General features: G+C 34.5%; 1 protein-coding gene across 2 annotated transcripts in view; it reads right to left on the minus strand.

Annotated features, from left to right (window-relative positions):
• The window catches only part of PPP4R3B (protein phosphatase 4 regulatory subunit 3B), an 85685-nt gene that overhangs the window by 27895 nt on the left and 41066 nt on the right, over window positions 1–16724 (minus strand). For both annotated transcript variants that reach the window (XM_077134269.1, XM_077134268.1), the window contains 4 exons: window positions 5904–6035; window positions 5076–5178; window positions 2403–2444; window positions 308–466 (listed from right to left, as the gene is read on the minus strand). In XM_077134269.1, coding sequence (XP_076990384.1) covers window positions 308–466; window positions 2403–2444; window positions 5076–5178; window positions 5904–6035 — 436 coding nt within the window. The remainder of the gene's footprint in view (window positions 1–307; window positions 467–2402; window positions 2445–5075; window positions 5179–5903; window positions 6036–16724) is intronic.

The raw sequence follows: 16724 nt of genomic DNA on the forward strand, positions 1-16724 counted from the left end.
AGTAAATGATTCAATCTTTTGAGAAAGCATGTGATATAAATACTATATCATGTATAGTATCGTAATACAAGTTAAGCTAATTGAATCTACTTATGAGCAATATAATAGGAAACCACTATACCATATTCCTTTCATCCTTAAAATAAGAGAAAATACAGGATTAGTAATTCTCACAATCATCTTTTTTACCAGCATACACATTGCTAAAAAAAATGAAAAATAAAATTCAAGTGGGTAACTTCGGCTTTTCTCTGCATTATGTTCCTTAAAACATTTTATAAGAATGTTCATTTAAATTGTTACTTACACAAGGCCAGGAAGGTGTGCTTTGAATTCATTAAGACCAATACTCTTCTTAGCAAGTCCTTGTTCATAATATAATTTTTTATGTGATATGTGTGATGCTCCACACAAAATGTGAGTAACTCTAAAATTAAGGCTAGCAGCTGCGCTGTCTGATAATTATCTACAAAAGAAAGTTACACATGAAAATAAAACGAATACTGCAATACATCTAAATAAAGTACAATAAAATAAAGCTTATGTATTACATTTTAGAGCAAAAGTAAAATTGTATTCCTTCCCATTTTTCTATCAAGAGGACTACAGATTTTTACTTTTCATTAGGTAGACTCTCCGTAAGTATTATCTGTTTTATCTACTAAATAACAACTTTTTAAGGCTCTCATTTGTATAAAATATTAAATAATGTTGAGGAAGAAAAATTCAATAAAAATCTACAACCACTGCATTGAGGTTTTCATGGCAAAGTTTCCTTAAGAAATACAGTTATCATAAGCTCCTAGACAATATCTAAGTGACAATAAATGTAGGAATCTAAAAATAGGATAACATAGCTTTTTACTTGATACTTATGATGCTCCAAACAATGCAGAAATAGCTCTAGAATGAAGCAATCTTTAAATAGTAATACTAATTAATCAATCTATAAAAGGGTACACAATAAACAGGAAGAAGCTCAAATTTATTTAAAGTGACAAAATGCAAATTTCCTAAGACATCTTCAAGGACAGGGCATTTTGGCAATTCAAACATCAAGTGAAAACATCACCTCAAGATTTTTACGTAACAGAACAACAAAATAACATCGATTTTTTTTTTAAACATCAAATCATGATATCCACAAAGAGAGGCCTATTGCAATAAGACAACTCTCCCTCAAGAGGTTTTTGTTTATACTTTCATGGAATGATTTAAACTGCTCCCTGAACATAAAATTTTACTGTATGCCAAAGGCTTATATGGGTAATTGCTCACACCTATTATAGAAGCTTTTGGCAAGGATATATGAAATTATGAAGAAAGTATGGAGTTACATCCTTATGGAATAGGAAAATTGACATCATCTACTTCTATTTTATTTACCCAAGGAAATTGTATACATACATATTTTGTACAGCAATGATGCTACCAGAACTAAATTAACATTCTTTTAAATAACAGAGTGGACATAAATACACAAAATACAATTCCAATACTCCAAAGATCTCTTCTACTTTAAATGCAAGTCATGAGTTTTACTTTTTCTAGACCAATGTGTGTAACAGCTGATACCACAGCCAATATATCTGAACCAGTCTCTCACCTTTAAAACCAATTTCTCAATTCCAAAATTTTATTTCCTAACGATTTTGTAACAATGATCTGTAATGTTAATTAAATGCCTTGTTTTTGCTTCCAAAATTAGGACAAAATATTATCCATTACATTTTTAACTATTCCAGTCTCTGAGCAGCCTATATTTGAAGCTGGCTGGCCTGAAGAAGTTAACTCTCCTGGACCTTTAATGGACTAGACAGAAAAGACAAGATGCTAAAGTACACATAGCATATATATTTTCAATCTTACCAGGCCAATACCTAGTAAGCATGTTCCAAATAGAAGCAACAATATTTAGATTCCAACACATGAACAAAACCTAAGCATAAGTTGCCATTAACACTAGTCAAATAGAACATTAGGGTCCTAACTGATTTTATTTTACGAGATTTCAGAAATAAGAACAAACTAAATCCTCAACTTTCCAGACACTATCTTCTCAAAATAATGTCAGAAAACAAACTGTACATTTACAGAAAAAATCTAAATTCCAACTAGTTTTCCTTCTCTCCTTTTGGAGAAAGTGACACTTTTTTTTTTTTTTTACATGACCAGGCACCGGGAATCAAACCCAGGTCCTCTGGCATGGCAGGCAAGCATTCTTGCCTGCTGAGCCACCATGGCCTGCCCGACACTTTTTCTAATAAAGAAAAAAGGAAATTTATTCTTAGATTTTACTTTTATGTTGAAATTATGCTTTTCATAGTTTTGAATAAATATTATACTCTGAATAGGAAGAAGGTCAAATTGCATTAGTTCATAAAATATGAATTTATACTTACCGGGACAAATTGTGTTGTTTTTGTTAGATCCAACTATATTATCTAATAAAAAAAATTAAAATCAGCTATTTCAGTAATGGTTATCTCACATTTCCCTAGCACTTTATAAATACGAAGTACAAATTCATTCATCATCTCATTTCACTCTCACAATAACCATTAAGAGTCAATTGCTTTGGTCAAATATTACACCTTTATCTGCAATCTTTTACAGAATTGAGTGCAGAGGTGGAATTATTAAAAGATAAAGCATAAATAATCTGATGATAAAGAGACTATAATCAAAGATACATCATATTATTTTCTTCTAATCACTACCCAACAATTAGGGTGTGTCTGCATTCTCATTTCTAAAAGCAAAAAATAGGAATTTAAAATCCCCAGAATAACAAATAATATTAACAATCAGCCACTGATGCTTTGGATATTATTTTTTAATAAAATAAGTAGAACAATATAAATAGATTATGATTTCTAGGCACATATCCTAGAGCACATCTAGGCACGTTTGTACTGGGAAACACAAAAATGTATGACGCATTGGTTGTAGCAGCAAAAAAGGAGATAACTTATACAGAATAACTAAGTTACTGCATACTTATATAAGAGAATACTGTAGCGGAGTCAAAAATGAACCAGAATCACATGGCTAGATTTGAAAAGCAGCATTAGACAAAAAAAAAAAAGCAAAATAATATGTATAATAGGAGTTAATTCCCATTAAATGTGAAAACATGAAAAATAATACCATATATTCCTTATGGATATACACATATCATAATGTAAAGAGACATAAGAATGGTAAATTCCAAATTCAGCACACCTTGAAGGATGGGGATAGGGGGTGGGTGGGAATGAGAATGTAAAGGAATACATAGGGAACCCCAACTCTATCTGTAATGCTTTATTTCTTTCTGAAAAAAATATGGCAAGTTAGAGTTGATAAGGCCTGCAGGGAGTTGTATATGGGTGTCTGTTATACATTATCTATTTATTTTTGTATACTGACAAAGTGTTTTATTTTTGAAATGAACATAAAAAATGTATTTATTTTAATTAACGTAAATGGTCCCATTCTGCATTAAAACCTGCTGCAATGTACTTTTCTCCTGACTCATTTTTGAGAACCTTTCTACTGACACACTGAAATTAAAATTAAATTCAGTCATTTTAATTGCTATATAGTATTTCACTGGATAAATATAACATACTTTATTCATTTTCTTGCCATACAAAATGCACTTACATTTCTGAACATGTCATGCTTATGCACAAATGTTTCCTAGGGTTATATAAATACACTTAGAGGTAGAACTGATAGTAAGAGGGCATGCCCACATTACAACTTTACTAGTTTAGCATTCTCCTAACTGACCTCCCCTTAACTGAGTCATCAAATTAATCAACATTCCCCGATGACGGCTATTCTCTAGTGTATGTACCCACATTTCCTGTATATGCTAGCTGTATTTGATAGTATGATTACGTTTAATTTAAATGCAGTAGACTGAAGAAAATCTAAGAGAACAATACTATCTAGGGCTAAGGTGGAATAATATTGTGAACTCAAATTACTGCCAAATTAGAAATATACTAGACAACTACAAAAATCTGCAGGAACGGAAATACCTAAAACCCTATTAGAAGTCTGCACTTACATTGTTTCAACAATATCTTTAGGTTTTTACTCTGCTCTAATAACATGAAATCAGAAATTGTGGCTGATGAATTATGGGTATACTTTAGGCCAAGAAAGATAATTTGGAAATAACAATCAACAAACATATAATAAAAAAGCCTTATCCCTAAAGAAAATACTGACAAATAATTGTGCATTTAGAGGTAAAGTTAAAATGTTTAAAGAATTTCTGTATTTCAAAAATAATTTTCCTTTAAAGAAAAAATTCATAAGAGCCCGGGCTTAAAGTGAAATATAGAGCGACTACTGTCACAAACATTTCAAAATTGCTATAATTTTATTGATCATATTTATAATGTACCCTGCCTTCTGAAGTTATAATTCTTATATCAGAAAATAGTGGGTTTAGAAACATGACATATTAAGGGGTTTTTATATAAGAGCAAGTAAAAATACTATAGAGATTCACTGGGTCAGAGAGAAGTCCTGACTCGTTTTGAAAATATGCAAATTAAAAAGGATTAAAAACACTGATCTGCCTATAAACAAGTTGAATACGTATGAGATGTTAAATTTTGTTGATACTTATGTAATAAAATATGTAAAGTAGGAATAAAAAAATAAAAAAAATAATTTTCTTTTATCCAACTTCTTTGATTAATCAATCAACTTCTGATTTTGATGTTGTGAAATAAATTATATTGCCAAACTGTTCTCCAAAATGATGGTTGTCTTGGATTTTCTAATATAGGCAATATACTGTCATTTCTCCTCATTCCTTCAGAGATCAACTTTTGGGGCAAACTCCTTCATTTGCTAAACGTCTACAACTTTCTTCCCCAGGAAATTACACTTTTATCAGTTTCTTCACAGACATTCAGAAACAGGGGTAATCATGATTTTATATTACAATTTAAATTTCAGTAGTAATTTCCCTGGTATAGAAAACACCAAGTAGACAACAGCCTGTTATAATATCTATTTCAACCTTCTTTGAAAATAGAAATCAAAAGCAGATAAATAAAAGACCTTACCTTTTTCACATTTGTCCTCTGATGTATTGGCCAAAAGTGGTGCTGTGAGGACATGCATGCAATGGTTGTAGAAGAAATTTAGAAATTCACTTTTTTCAGTTTTCTGAAACACACATAATAAAAAAGAGACTACTTTGCTACCTCTGTAATTAACAGAACATATTCAAGAAGAGTACAAGTCACACACAAAGAACAAATAACATACTGTGAATTAACCAAAAAAAAATTATTATATTCAATTTAATCATTTTCAGATTATGCAGTAAATAAAGGACTAAGCAAGAAAATGAACAAATAGCTTTATAAAAAGTTTTTCCAAGGAAAAGTATTCAAAGAAAATTTTTTTACAAGACATTTGTGATCTGAAATGCAATGAAGAGCTTATCAAGCCATGTGATGGCAACATAACTGCTTAAAATTTGGAACTCCAGACTACACCACCTATTGCAATTTGAAAAACCAAAGAAAAATTATGTCACTAAAAGCAGTATGAAATTTAGATTTATTTTTTTAAGTTAATGTTATTATTAGGAAAATGCCTTTCAATCCTTTGCCATTATATTTCACACAGTTGGGCCCACAAACTTGCAATGACTTAAAAATACCACAATACTTTCTAATTAAAAGAGAGTTTCATAGAGGAAAAACATCCCACCATGTTGAGATAACCACTATTAATATTTTGGAATACTTCTTTAAGTCTTAACTACTGTAAGAATATTATGTATACAAATATACAAAGTATTGGTTATTTTTCAAAACTTTATTATAAAACCATCTAAAACTGACTACACCAAAACATTTTTAAATCACAGTGTAATTTCTTACATTAGTTGTAGCTAGCATGTTCTCTGGATCAATTAGAGTGCGAAGAAGTCCCATTAACTGAACAGCGCCTCCTAGCTCAGGATCAGTATCACAAATCATTTGTTCAATTACTACATTAATGAGGAGGATATCCTGTAAGAAAACATGTTTCCATTAGATCTGGTTTGGATATAAGACAGAACACCAACTGAAAACTGAAAATCAGAATCATATACAGAAAATAAAAAGAATGAAAGCGCTTACATTTTTTCTTCCTAATGTTTTCCAAAGTTCTATAAACACAGTAGAGTGAAAGAGAGTCCACTCAAAAAAGAAAAAGGAAAAAAAAAAAAGAGGAAGGGGCAGAACACACCACAGCTTGTAATACCATCAACATAGGGAAGTAGAAAATAAAATCACTTACCTGCAATTCCTCTTCTCTGGAGACTAACAGATACTCTTTCTAGATTTCAGCCCCAGACATGAATTTAGAGGCTGACTAACAACAAGATTGCACATCATGTGACCCCAAAATATAGATTATCTCAGCCTCTAACTAGAATATACTTCCTAGCAAAAAAATGAGAAAAAATAACCCAGCACACAATTCCCTATAGGAGGTGAGTGGGGGAACATTGTTATATAATGAAGATTCAATGTCAAACAGGTTTGTTACCTTAGTATCATGCTCTTGGGTCTTGAAATAAAGACCTACAAAGCAGCTTAGATACCTCTTGCCTATATCCTTTAAGTAGAAACTCTAAACATTGAAGCAGTACAAAAAGTGTCCATGTCAAAAAAAAAATTTTTGACATCAGTTCAGTAGCTTTGAGAATATATTTATTATTGGAAGAAAAGTGGTAGCCAAAGAGGGAAATGAAATAAAGAAACTGCATGGATGAAGATAAAAGCCTTGAGTTGGGAGAATTCTGTAAATAAAAATAAAACCTCAGGATAAAGAATTCTGTTATCATTTACTTGCTTTGTAAGCCCTTCTCAAACTATGACTTTTATTCAAAAATAAGATTTTCCTGTGATGTAGTGATATGAAATGCAATGAAATACTAAACAAACCAATGCTATAGAAACTTAACTGTTTATGTTCTACAATTCAATTTGAACAATCAATGAATCAATTCTATAATGGTATTAGAAATGTAAATTTCTTCAGAGAGGAATTCTAAAATAAAATTCAAAAAGCTACATTATTACATTTAGACCCAGATCTTATCTCATTTAGGGGAGAAAAAGAATATACCACCATATTAACCTGCTGCTGTTTCTTATTCTGGCACATTTAACACAGCCAGACGATACTACGTTCATGATGATATAAAAAGATGTCAACCAACGAGTATTCTTTGGACCAATGCTATGGCATTCACTTATTCAAAATTTACATTAATGTGTACAACTTGGACTCTACTAGTTAATAGGGATCTCATTAATTTTTCTCAATATTTATAATACTCTCACACAAACTCATTCACTTAAAACGAGTTAAAAATCATTAGGTAAAAACCAGGTAATGATGAATTTAGGTTAAATGTAAATATAGTTCATACAATGAAATACCATTTATATATATATACACACACACACACATATACTCTTCAAATTCTTTATTCTTGTCTTCTTGTATTCTCAAACAGTCACTCAAAAATCCTGCTTCCATAAATACCAATGGCAGAACTTTGCTGGTCTATAAGCAAAGATAAAAGGGAAAAGGTCTTTGTTAACTGACTTAGAGCCCCATAATCTGGTACCTTGTGGAAGTGAAAAAAACAAAAAAACAAAAAACGCAACTTACATTTTCACAGAGCAACAGACAACTTCAGAAAACACAACTGCCTTTTCAGGAAAGAAAAAAAAGAGAGACAGGCTATTTCCAAAGACCTTCCATAAGAATTTTCCGCTGGACACATTGGATCCTATTCTTTAGAACTTTCTCAAGGGACCATGCTTGAGATAGGAAAGGTAAAAAGGAAACCTCAGGCTTAAGGACTATGTGCTAAAGATCTTTAGAATCCCCAAGAAGCAAGTTTGTAAGCCTAATAAATAGTTGAGGTAATTCAACTGCCAAGTTAAGCCTCAGAATAAAGAACAGTTTATGATCATTCAAACTCGACCAACGGAGCGGAGAACTCGCACAAACAGGAATTATGCTACACCTGAAGATGAGGACTACACATCACCCTAATATTCTGGACCTGACGCTGGATATACGTATGAAACTAAGAATTGATTTGACTCCCCTGAGGTGGGTAAGGAAAGAAAAGCATACATATAGACATTAGTTAACTATATGAGTGGACTTGACTGATAATCCTAGTTGTCAACCCAGACTCCATTCTTTTGCCATTGCTAGCAAACTCTAAATTTTGTTGAAAGAGACAACGTGCTTAGCTAAAGCACTGAACTTCCCAGTCTCCTCTGCAGCTCAAATAGCCATGTGACTCAGTTCTGGTCAAAGAAACATAAGCAGAAATTTCTAGGTGGAATCTCTAGGAAAGCGCTTTAAAATGAAATAGAACAGGCTGTCCAGCTCTCTTGATGTTTTGCCCTCTACCTTTCCTCTTCTTCCTGCTGAAAGTGGAACAGCACTCTTGCAAATACAAGGTAACAAGCATGAAAACAGAAGCTGAGGGTGGCGGGCTCCAAAGCAGACGTCTTTTGGAATCATGGAACTAAATATTTAATGGCATCACAGAGTTGCTCCTTGACTTACTATGATATAAATACAACAAAACCCTTATTAGGTAATATTATTAAAATCTGGGTTTTCTGAGATGTGCACCCAAACCTATTATTAATGATACATTAACTCCTTGTTATCTACTTCTTAGCTTATTATCTATCTTGGGCCTTTTTAGGCCAGGCCTTCCTTGTTTCTCATCAGGATAATAGTTCTGACAGGCCGCCTTCTCCAGCTATCTGTCTTTCACAATCCTGTTAGAATTATCTTTCTAAAACAGAAATCTAGAAATAGAGACATTCCTTTACTTAGAATAAAAATAAAACAGAGACATTCCTTTACTTAGAATGACTACAAAACAAAAGGTTCACTTCCTTGACTGGTAGTTTAGGAAGTAAATATTCTAGCCCTGTGTTGTTCAATATGGTAGTTACTGGTCACACAAGGTTATTTAAATTAAAAGTAGTAATTCAGTTCCTCGGTCACACTAGCTACATTTTAAGTACTCAACAGATACAGGGAGCCCGTAGGTACACTCTTAGTGGCACAGAATGAACATCCATCATCACAAAAAGTTCTGTTGCAGTACCCTTCTAGCTTACCATTAAAGCTTTCTTATGGAAGAAGGCAAGAGGAAAAAATTGGAACGTGAAATTTAAGCAAGCCTAAAAAAAAGTACAGGAAAAAGGGGCAGTGATGGGAATTTCCTACAATCAATACCAGCTGCCATACTCAATGATATAAAAGCCTCCAGACAAGATGGCTTCTAAACTCTTCTATCAGATGAGTTTATTTTTTAACGTCCTGATGTCTCATTCTAATGAGACAATAATTACAAAAAAAGATAACACATACACACAACGATAACACAAAGAAATGAATCCATGAACTGTCCAATCTCCAAAAAAGGCTAGTCATTTGCAATAAAATATGCTTTAAAAATAATTATCAAATGATTTCTGCTGCTGACCAAGATAAAGTGACAAGGACAAGATTCACTCTCTGACCAGAAACAACCAAAAACCAGACAAAATACATGAAACTACAGATGGTAAGATGCTGAACATCATTCAATAAAAGACACTAAGAAACTGGAAACAAATCAGATGAGCCCTATGATAACTGTTTCCGTTATTATTATAAAATTATTGGATTTTGCCAAACTTGTAAATCAACTCCTAAATACTTATTTGAAATTAACCATGGATCTAGAGATTATGTCAAACAGGGAAGTATGGAACAGTAATATATTCTTATCTGAGAAGTACTCAAGTTAGCAAACAAATTAAAATTAATCTGCTACAATCCATAACTAAATCCACTCAAAAGCAATGATAACACGCTTTCAGAAAAAATGACCGAATAGTTCCTAACAATGGTTGAATACATATAAATGAACTAAAAGCCTTACCAGGAAGAAAGTTGTCTGCAAGGTATGATGCATTTCTTCATCTAACACAACAGAGCAAGCCTAGTGAGCAGAAGGAACAGCTAAATCAAAAGATCCTGGTTTTAATAGTATTGTCAAAAACCTCTGTATTTTTCTATGCATATTTCTCCACTGGTACAATGAGGGAAATGGAACAGAAGATTACAGAGGTCTGATGACTGTCTCAAATTTCAAGTTGTAATTGCCTGCTGGATTTATTTACTGGCACTAAAACACTACAAATACAATTTGCCCCCTCATCCTGCTTCTCCAAAAATGGCATTACCTGGCTAGAAAAATCATACTGAATCACCTTAAGCAGAATGATAATGTAAGATAACCTATACTGGAAAATGCCTTCTTAAGGTATCAAATAATGATCTGAACTGAAAATAAACCATTAAAGAATAACCCCAATGAATTCATGTCTATTATGGGACACAAAAGTTCCCAGAATATCTGATCAACCAAGATGGGGTATAAGGTGCTCCAGGATTCTGTTCTGCCACAGAATCTTTGAACAATTAGCAAAAATTGGCAGTATCATCCTTCTCAAAATTCCAACAAACAGTTAAAAGCGCAGTGTCAAATAAAAAAATCAGTTTTTAAAATGGCAGAAGAAGATCCTGGGGCCCTTCCCGACCACTCTCTCATCTTTTCTCTAGGGCAGTTGGGGCCAGCCTGCACTCCCCACTGTAGGTTCCACCCTGTTCTGAAGAGAGCAGATTAACTCATATGCACATACTTGGGTGCCTGCATGTTGATGCCAATCTATTGGATGGCAGCCAGAAAGACTAAACCAGAAAACTCATGTCTGGCTCACACTCCCAGAACTTAATCTACAGACAGAAGCATATTGCAGAGAGCTAAAGCAGTGTAAGAGATACTAAGTCAAAGTAGACTGGGGCAAACCATTGCCAGCTTAAGACATACAACAGAGCACCCAGTAAGAGAAGAAAGCCTATTTATTAGGGAGTAGAGAGGATATTTGAATTCCTGTAAAAGGAGGAATTCCTAAGGCCACGAGAAAGCACAAGCTCAGGACAAGACAAGATGCAGGTTCAAAAGAGAGAACCTTGGCTTTCACATTCACCTCAGGTAATCTGTTCTTGCTAAAAGGACTTAATTCTGAAGGAGAGCACCAGCCGAATGAACTAATATGCAAAGATTGTTGAAAAGTATCATTCGTTTTGGTTTATTTTTGTTAGCTCCTGGTGCTCAAGGAAATAACCGTTCCATCATTAGTTGGATACAAACTTAAGGAACAGAAAATTCAGAAAACGATAGTTTACCAAAGAGAGAATATCAAGAGAGGTGGAAATTAGGAAACAGAACAAAACAGAATTGAAGAATACAGTAACAGAAATTAAAAGTTCCTTAGAGGGGTTCAACAGTAGATAGGTACTCTGTCTATTATTGATTTCCAACTTCATTCCTTTATGATCTGAAAAAGTGTTTTGTATGGAATGTATGTGTGCCGATTTTTCAATAAAAATATAAAGAAAAAAATTTTGTACACAGTTGTCTACAAAGCGTTGCTAAAAGAAATCAAAGAAGGTAGAAGTTACAAGAGAAATCAGTACATAATGCGAGGCAAATGAAAACACAACAAAATCCAGAAAAATCATGCCTAGACTGAAAACTGTCCAGCAGAAAATCAACTAGCTGAAAGAGTAATAAGTGAAATAGTGAGAACCTAAAAAATATGTGTAATAGAAGAGGTACAAGAAACATTCATAGAAATCTTAAATCAGTCTATAAGAGATAATGTTAAAAAATCTCCAGTGGACTCCATTTCTTTAAGGAAAACGAAAGTTGACTATTTTATGTTTTATGCTTGGCTGGCTTTGTTGTTGAAAATTGTGAACTTGGCCCCTTTAAGTAGTAACTCACATTCTATGCTTTTTTCCAAGGTATTGCATTAACAAATCATATTCTATATATAAAAGGAATAAAACTCAGCAATAAAAGGAACAAATCATAAATAAATGCAACATCATTGATGGAACTGATAAGGATAATGCTGAGCAAAAGAACCCCTCCCACAAAAAAAATCAAAACCCAAAAGAGGGCACATTCCATTCTATATTCTACTTATGTAATATTCTAAAAAATTAGTATTAATTGATACTGACCAATATCAGATAAGATGGCTGTCCAGCAACCTGGCAAAGAATGTGCGGAGGAAAGTGAAAATGTCAGGATGGTCCATAAGAAATATTTGGGTGGGTGGGTGGTATGTTATAATCAAGGTTGCAATTATGTTTTCATGGATATTCAAACTGAACACATCTAAACAGGTACATTTTACAATAGATGATGTAAAAAACAACAAAAAATTTATATGGAAAGTACTAGTACCTAAAAGGCAAAATTATTCTGAAAGAGAAGAAAATATGGACTTCATACTTCCTGATATTAAGACTTATTACAAAGCTACAGTAATCAAAGCAACATGGAACAGGCAAAACGATAGACACATATAGACCAATGGAACTCAATTGAGAGTTAAGAAATAAAACCTCATATCTGGGTGGTACAAAGATAGCTCAGTGGCAGAATTCTTACCTATTAAGCCAGAGACCCAGGTTCAATTCCCAGAACCGGTCCATGCCAAAAAAACAAAACCAAAACCACTCTCATATCCATGACCAACTGATTTTTGACAAGGGTGCCAGGTCAATGCAATGGGAAAAGAATAGTCTTTTCAATAAGCAGTGTTGGGAAAACTGGATATTCATTTGCAAAAGACTGAAGGAAGACCGTTATCTCACACCATATACAACATTTAAATTAAATTCATCAAAATGGATCAAAGACCTAAATATAAGAAGCAAAACTGAAAAACTCCTAGAAGAAGTAGGAGGGAAGCATCTTTAAGAGCTTGTGTTAGGACACTGGAGACTGGGAGAAAGTGCCAAGATGATAGTTTAGCGAGGTGTGCAATTTAGTTCGTTCTCTAGAACAGCTACTAAACAGCCAGGAACAGTATAGAACAAATGCTGGGGCCATGTCAGTGACAGGACACACAGTGTACCCCAGTATGGACCAGCTGGACTGGCTGTGAGCACCTCCAGAACTGGGAGTTCCCCAAGCTGTGGCGACCGTCCCCCACAGGCTGCTTCCCAAAGGGGAAAGGAAAGGGACTCTACCAGCAGCAGGGGCTGAGCACAAATAAGGGTCAATTGTGGAATTAATTTACAAAATCTGACTACTAAAAATAGGCCCCAAGCTCAGGTAAACCTGGTCAAAGCAGAGGTTGCTGATCAAAGCAGAGGGGGCAGGGCTGACAGAAAAAGAAAAAAAAAAGAAACAGGTTTTTTTGTTCAGATAGCACATAATACTTGAAAGGGTCTGGGCCCTGAAGGAGAGCAGGGGGAACAGAGGATCTGAAGGTACACAAAGCAACATACCAACTTATGCTCTTGATTGGCAAACCTGAGGGGGTCCTGCTCTGAGAAGGATTTTTCTCTTTCTTTTTTGGGGTTGTGTTTCTACAAAGGCTTGACTGCCTTTGCATACGGCAGGGCTTCTCAGGCTGCAATTGCCCCAGGCATAGGCAGAAACAAGCTCGTTTGAGAGCTTGTTTGGAGCCTGTGCCTTCCCCAGGGCAGGGTGGGGCCCAGCTCAGGTGGATTTCCTCCCTCAAGGAATTCAGAACCCAGGGTTTGGAAATCTGGAATGATTAAAGCCAGCCTACAACCTCTCCTCTGTCTCCACCATGCGGCCCAGCAGGGAGAGTTGGCCAAAGTTAAAGGTAACATATCACCTTATGCTGCTGGGACCTGCAAGCAGACAAGCGCCACATTCTGGGCAGAAGAGGAAAAACACAGAGTCCAAGATACACAGGAAACTTTTTCAACCTGCTGGGTCTCACCCTCAGGGAAAACTAATGCAGGTGACTCTCTCCTCCTGAGAGGAGGCCAGTTTGGTCTGGGGAAATCTGGCTGGGGTCTATAATACCTGAGTAGACCCTCCTAAGGGTGGGTGGGTGGGTGGGGGAAAGGCACCATGCAGGCAGGGCAAGAAACAAGAAAAAAAGAACTGAAAAATTCTGCTCTGTTAAACAAAACCTAAGCTAATGGTCCAGGATAAGCTGAACTGAGTGTCAAAGAACAGACAGACAACAAAGTCATCCACCAAGAAAATCCTAGGTAAGAGAAGTGAAAACAATCTCCAGAATAAACTAATTAAGGTAATTAAATGCCTAGATACTAGCAATAAATAACGAATCACAGTAGGAAAAATGAAGATATGGCCCAAAGGAACAAACCAACAATTCAAATGAGATACAGGAGTTGAAACAATTAATTCAGAATGTTCGAAAAGACATGGAAAACCTCATAAAAAGTCAAATCAATGAACTGAGGGAGGATATAAAGAAGACAAGGAATGAACAAAAAGAAGTTGAAAGTCTGAAAAAACAAATCACAGAACTTATGGGAATGAAAGCCACAGCAGAGGAGACGAAAAAAACAGTGGAAACCTACAATGCTAGATTTCAAGAGGCAGAAGACAGGATTAGTGAACTGGAGGACGGAGCATCTGAAATCTGATGAGCAAAAGAAAATACAGGGAGAAGAATGGAAAAATATGAGCAGGGACTCAGGGAATTGAATGACTACATGAAGTGCATGTTATATGTACTGTGTGTGTCCCAGAAGGAGAAGAGAAGGGAAAAGGAGGAGAAAAACTAATGGAGGAGATTATCACTGAAAATTTCCCAACTCTTACAAAAGACTTAAAATTATACATCAAAGAAGTGCAGCATACCCCAAACAGAATAGATTCAAACAGACATACTCCAAGACACTTATTACTCAGAATGACAAATGTCAAAGTCAAAGAAACTTGAAAGCAGCAAGAGAAAAGCAATCCATCACATACAAAGGAAGCCCAATAAGACTATGCATACATTTCTCAGCAGAAACCACGGAGCAAGAAGACAGTGGGATGATATATTTAAATTACTAAAAGAGAAAAAACTGCCAACCAAGAATTCTATATCCAGCAAAATCGTCCTTCAAAAATGAGGGAGAAATTAAAATATTTTCAGACAAAAAAATAACTGAGAGACTTTGTGACCAAGAGACTGGCTCTGGAAGAAAAACTAAAGGGAGCACTAGAGGCAGATACAAAAAGACAGGAGAGAGAGGTTGTGGAGAAGAGTACAGAAATGAAGACTATCAGTAAAGGTAAAAAGAAGAAAAATTAGATATGACATATAAAATCCAAAAGGCAAAATGGTAGAAGAAAGTACTACCCAAACAGTAGTAACACTAAATGTCAATGGATTAAACTCCCCAATCAAAAGACACAGACTGGCAGAATGGATTAAAAAATAGGACCCATCTATATGGTGTCTACAGGAAACACATCTTAGACCCAGGGATAAACATAGGTTGAAAATGAAAGGTTGGGAAAAGATATTTCACACAAAATAACAATCAGAAAACAGCAGGAGTAGCTATGCTAAAATTCAACAATTTAGACTCCAATGTAAAACAGTTAAAAGAGACAAAGAAGGACACTAAGTATTAATAAAAGGAACAATTAAACAAGAAGACATAACCATAAATATTTATGAACCGAGCCAGAATGCTCCAAAATACATGAGGGTAAACACTGAAAACACTGAAAAGGGAAATAGACACATCTACCATAATAGTTGGAGATTTTAATTCCACACTCTCATTAATGGACAGAACATCTAGACAGAAGATCAATAAAGAAACAGAGAATTTGAATATTACAATAAATGAGCTAGACTTAACAGACATTTATAGGACATTACACCCCACAACAGCAGGATACACCTTTTTCTCAAGTGCTCATGGGTCATTCTCAAAGATAGACCATATGCTGGGTCACAAAGCAAGTCTCAATAAATTTAAAAAGATTAAAATCATACAAAAACTTTCTCAGATCATAAAAGAATGAAGTTGGAAATCAATAATAGGCAGAGTGCCAGAAAATTCACAAATATGTAGAGGCTCAACAACACACTCTTAAACAACCAGTGGGTCAAGGTAGAAGTTACAAGAGAAATCAGTACATATCTCAAGACAAATGAAAATGAAAACACAACATATTAAAACTTATGGGATGCAGGAAAGGCAGTGCTAAGAGGGAAATTTATTGCCCTAAATGCCTATATCAAAAAAGAAGAAAGGGCAAAAAAATTGAGGAATTCATTGTACACTTGGAAGAACAAGAGAAAGAACAGCAAACTAACTCCAAAGCAAGCAAAAGGAAAGAAATAATGAAGATTAGAGCAGAAATCAATGAAATTGAGAACATGAAAACAATTGAGAAAATTAACAAAACCTAAAGTTGGTTCTATGAGAAAATCAATTAAGATTGATGGACCCTTAGTGAGGCTGACAAAAAGAAGAAGAGAGAGGATGCAAAAAAATACAATCAGAAATGGAAGAGGAGACATAACCACTGACCCTACAGAAATAAAGGAAGTAATGACAGGATACTATGAACAACATTATGCTAATAAATATAACAATGTAGACGAAATGGACAACTTTCTAGAAAGGCATGAACAATCAACATTGACTAGAGAAGAAACAGACGACCTCAACAAACCAATCACAAGTAAAGAATATGAACCAGTCATTAAGAACTTCTCCAAAAAGAAAAGTCCAGGACCAGATGGCTTCACATGTGAATTCTACCAAACATTCCAGAAAGAATTAATACCAATTCT

Source organism: Tamandua tetradactyla, chromosome 17 (assembly GCF_023851605.1).
Source record: "Tamandua tetradactyla isolate mTamTet1 chromosome 17, mTamTet1.pri, whole genome shotgun sequence".
Lineage (NCBI taxonomy): Eukaryota > Metazoa > Chordata > Mammalia > Pilosa > Myrmecophagidae > Tamandua > Tamandua tetradactyla.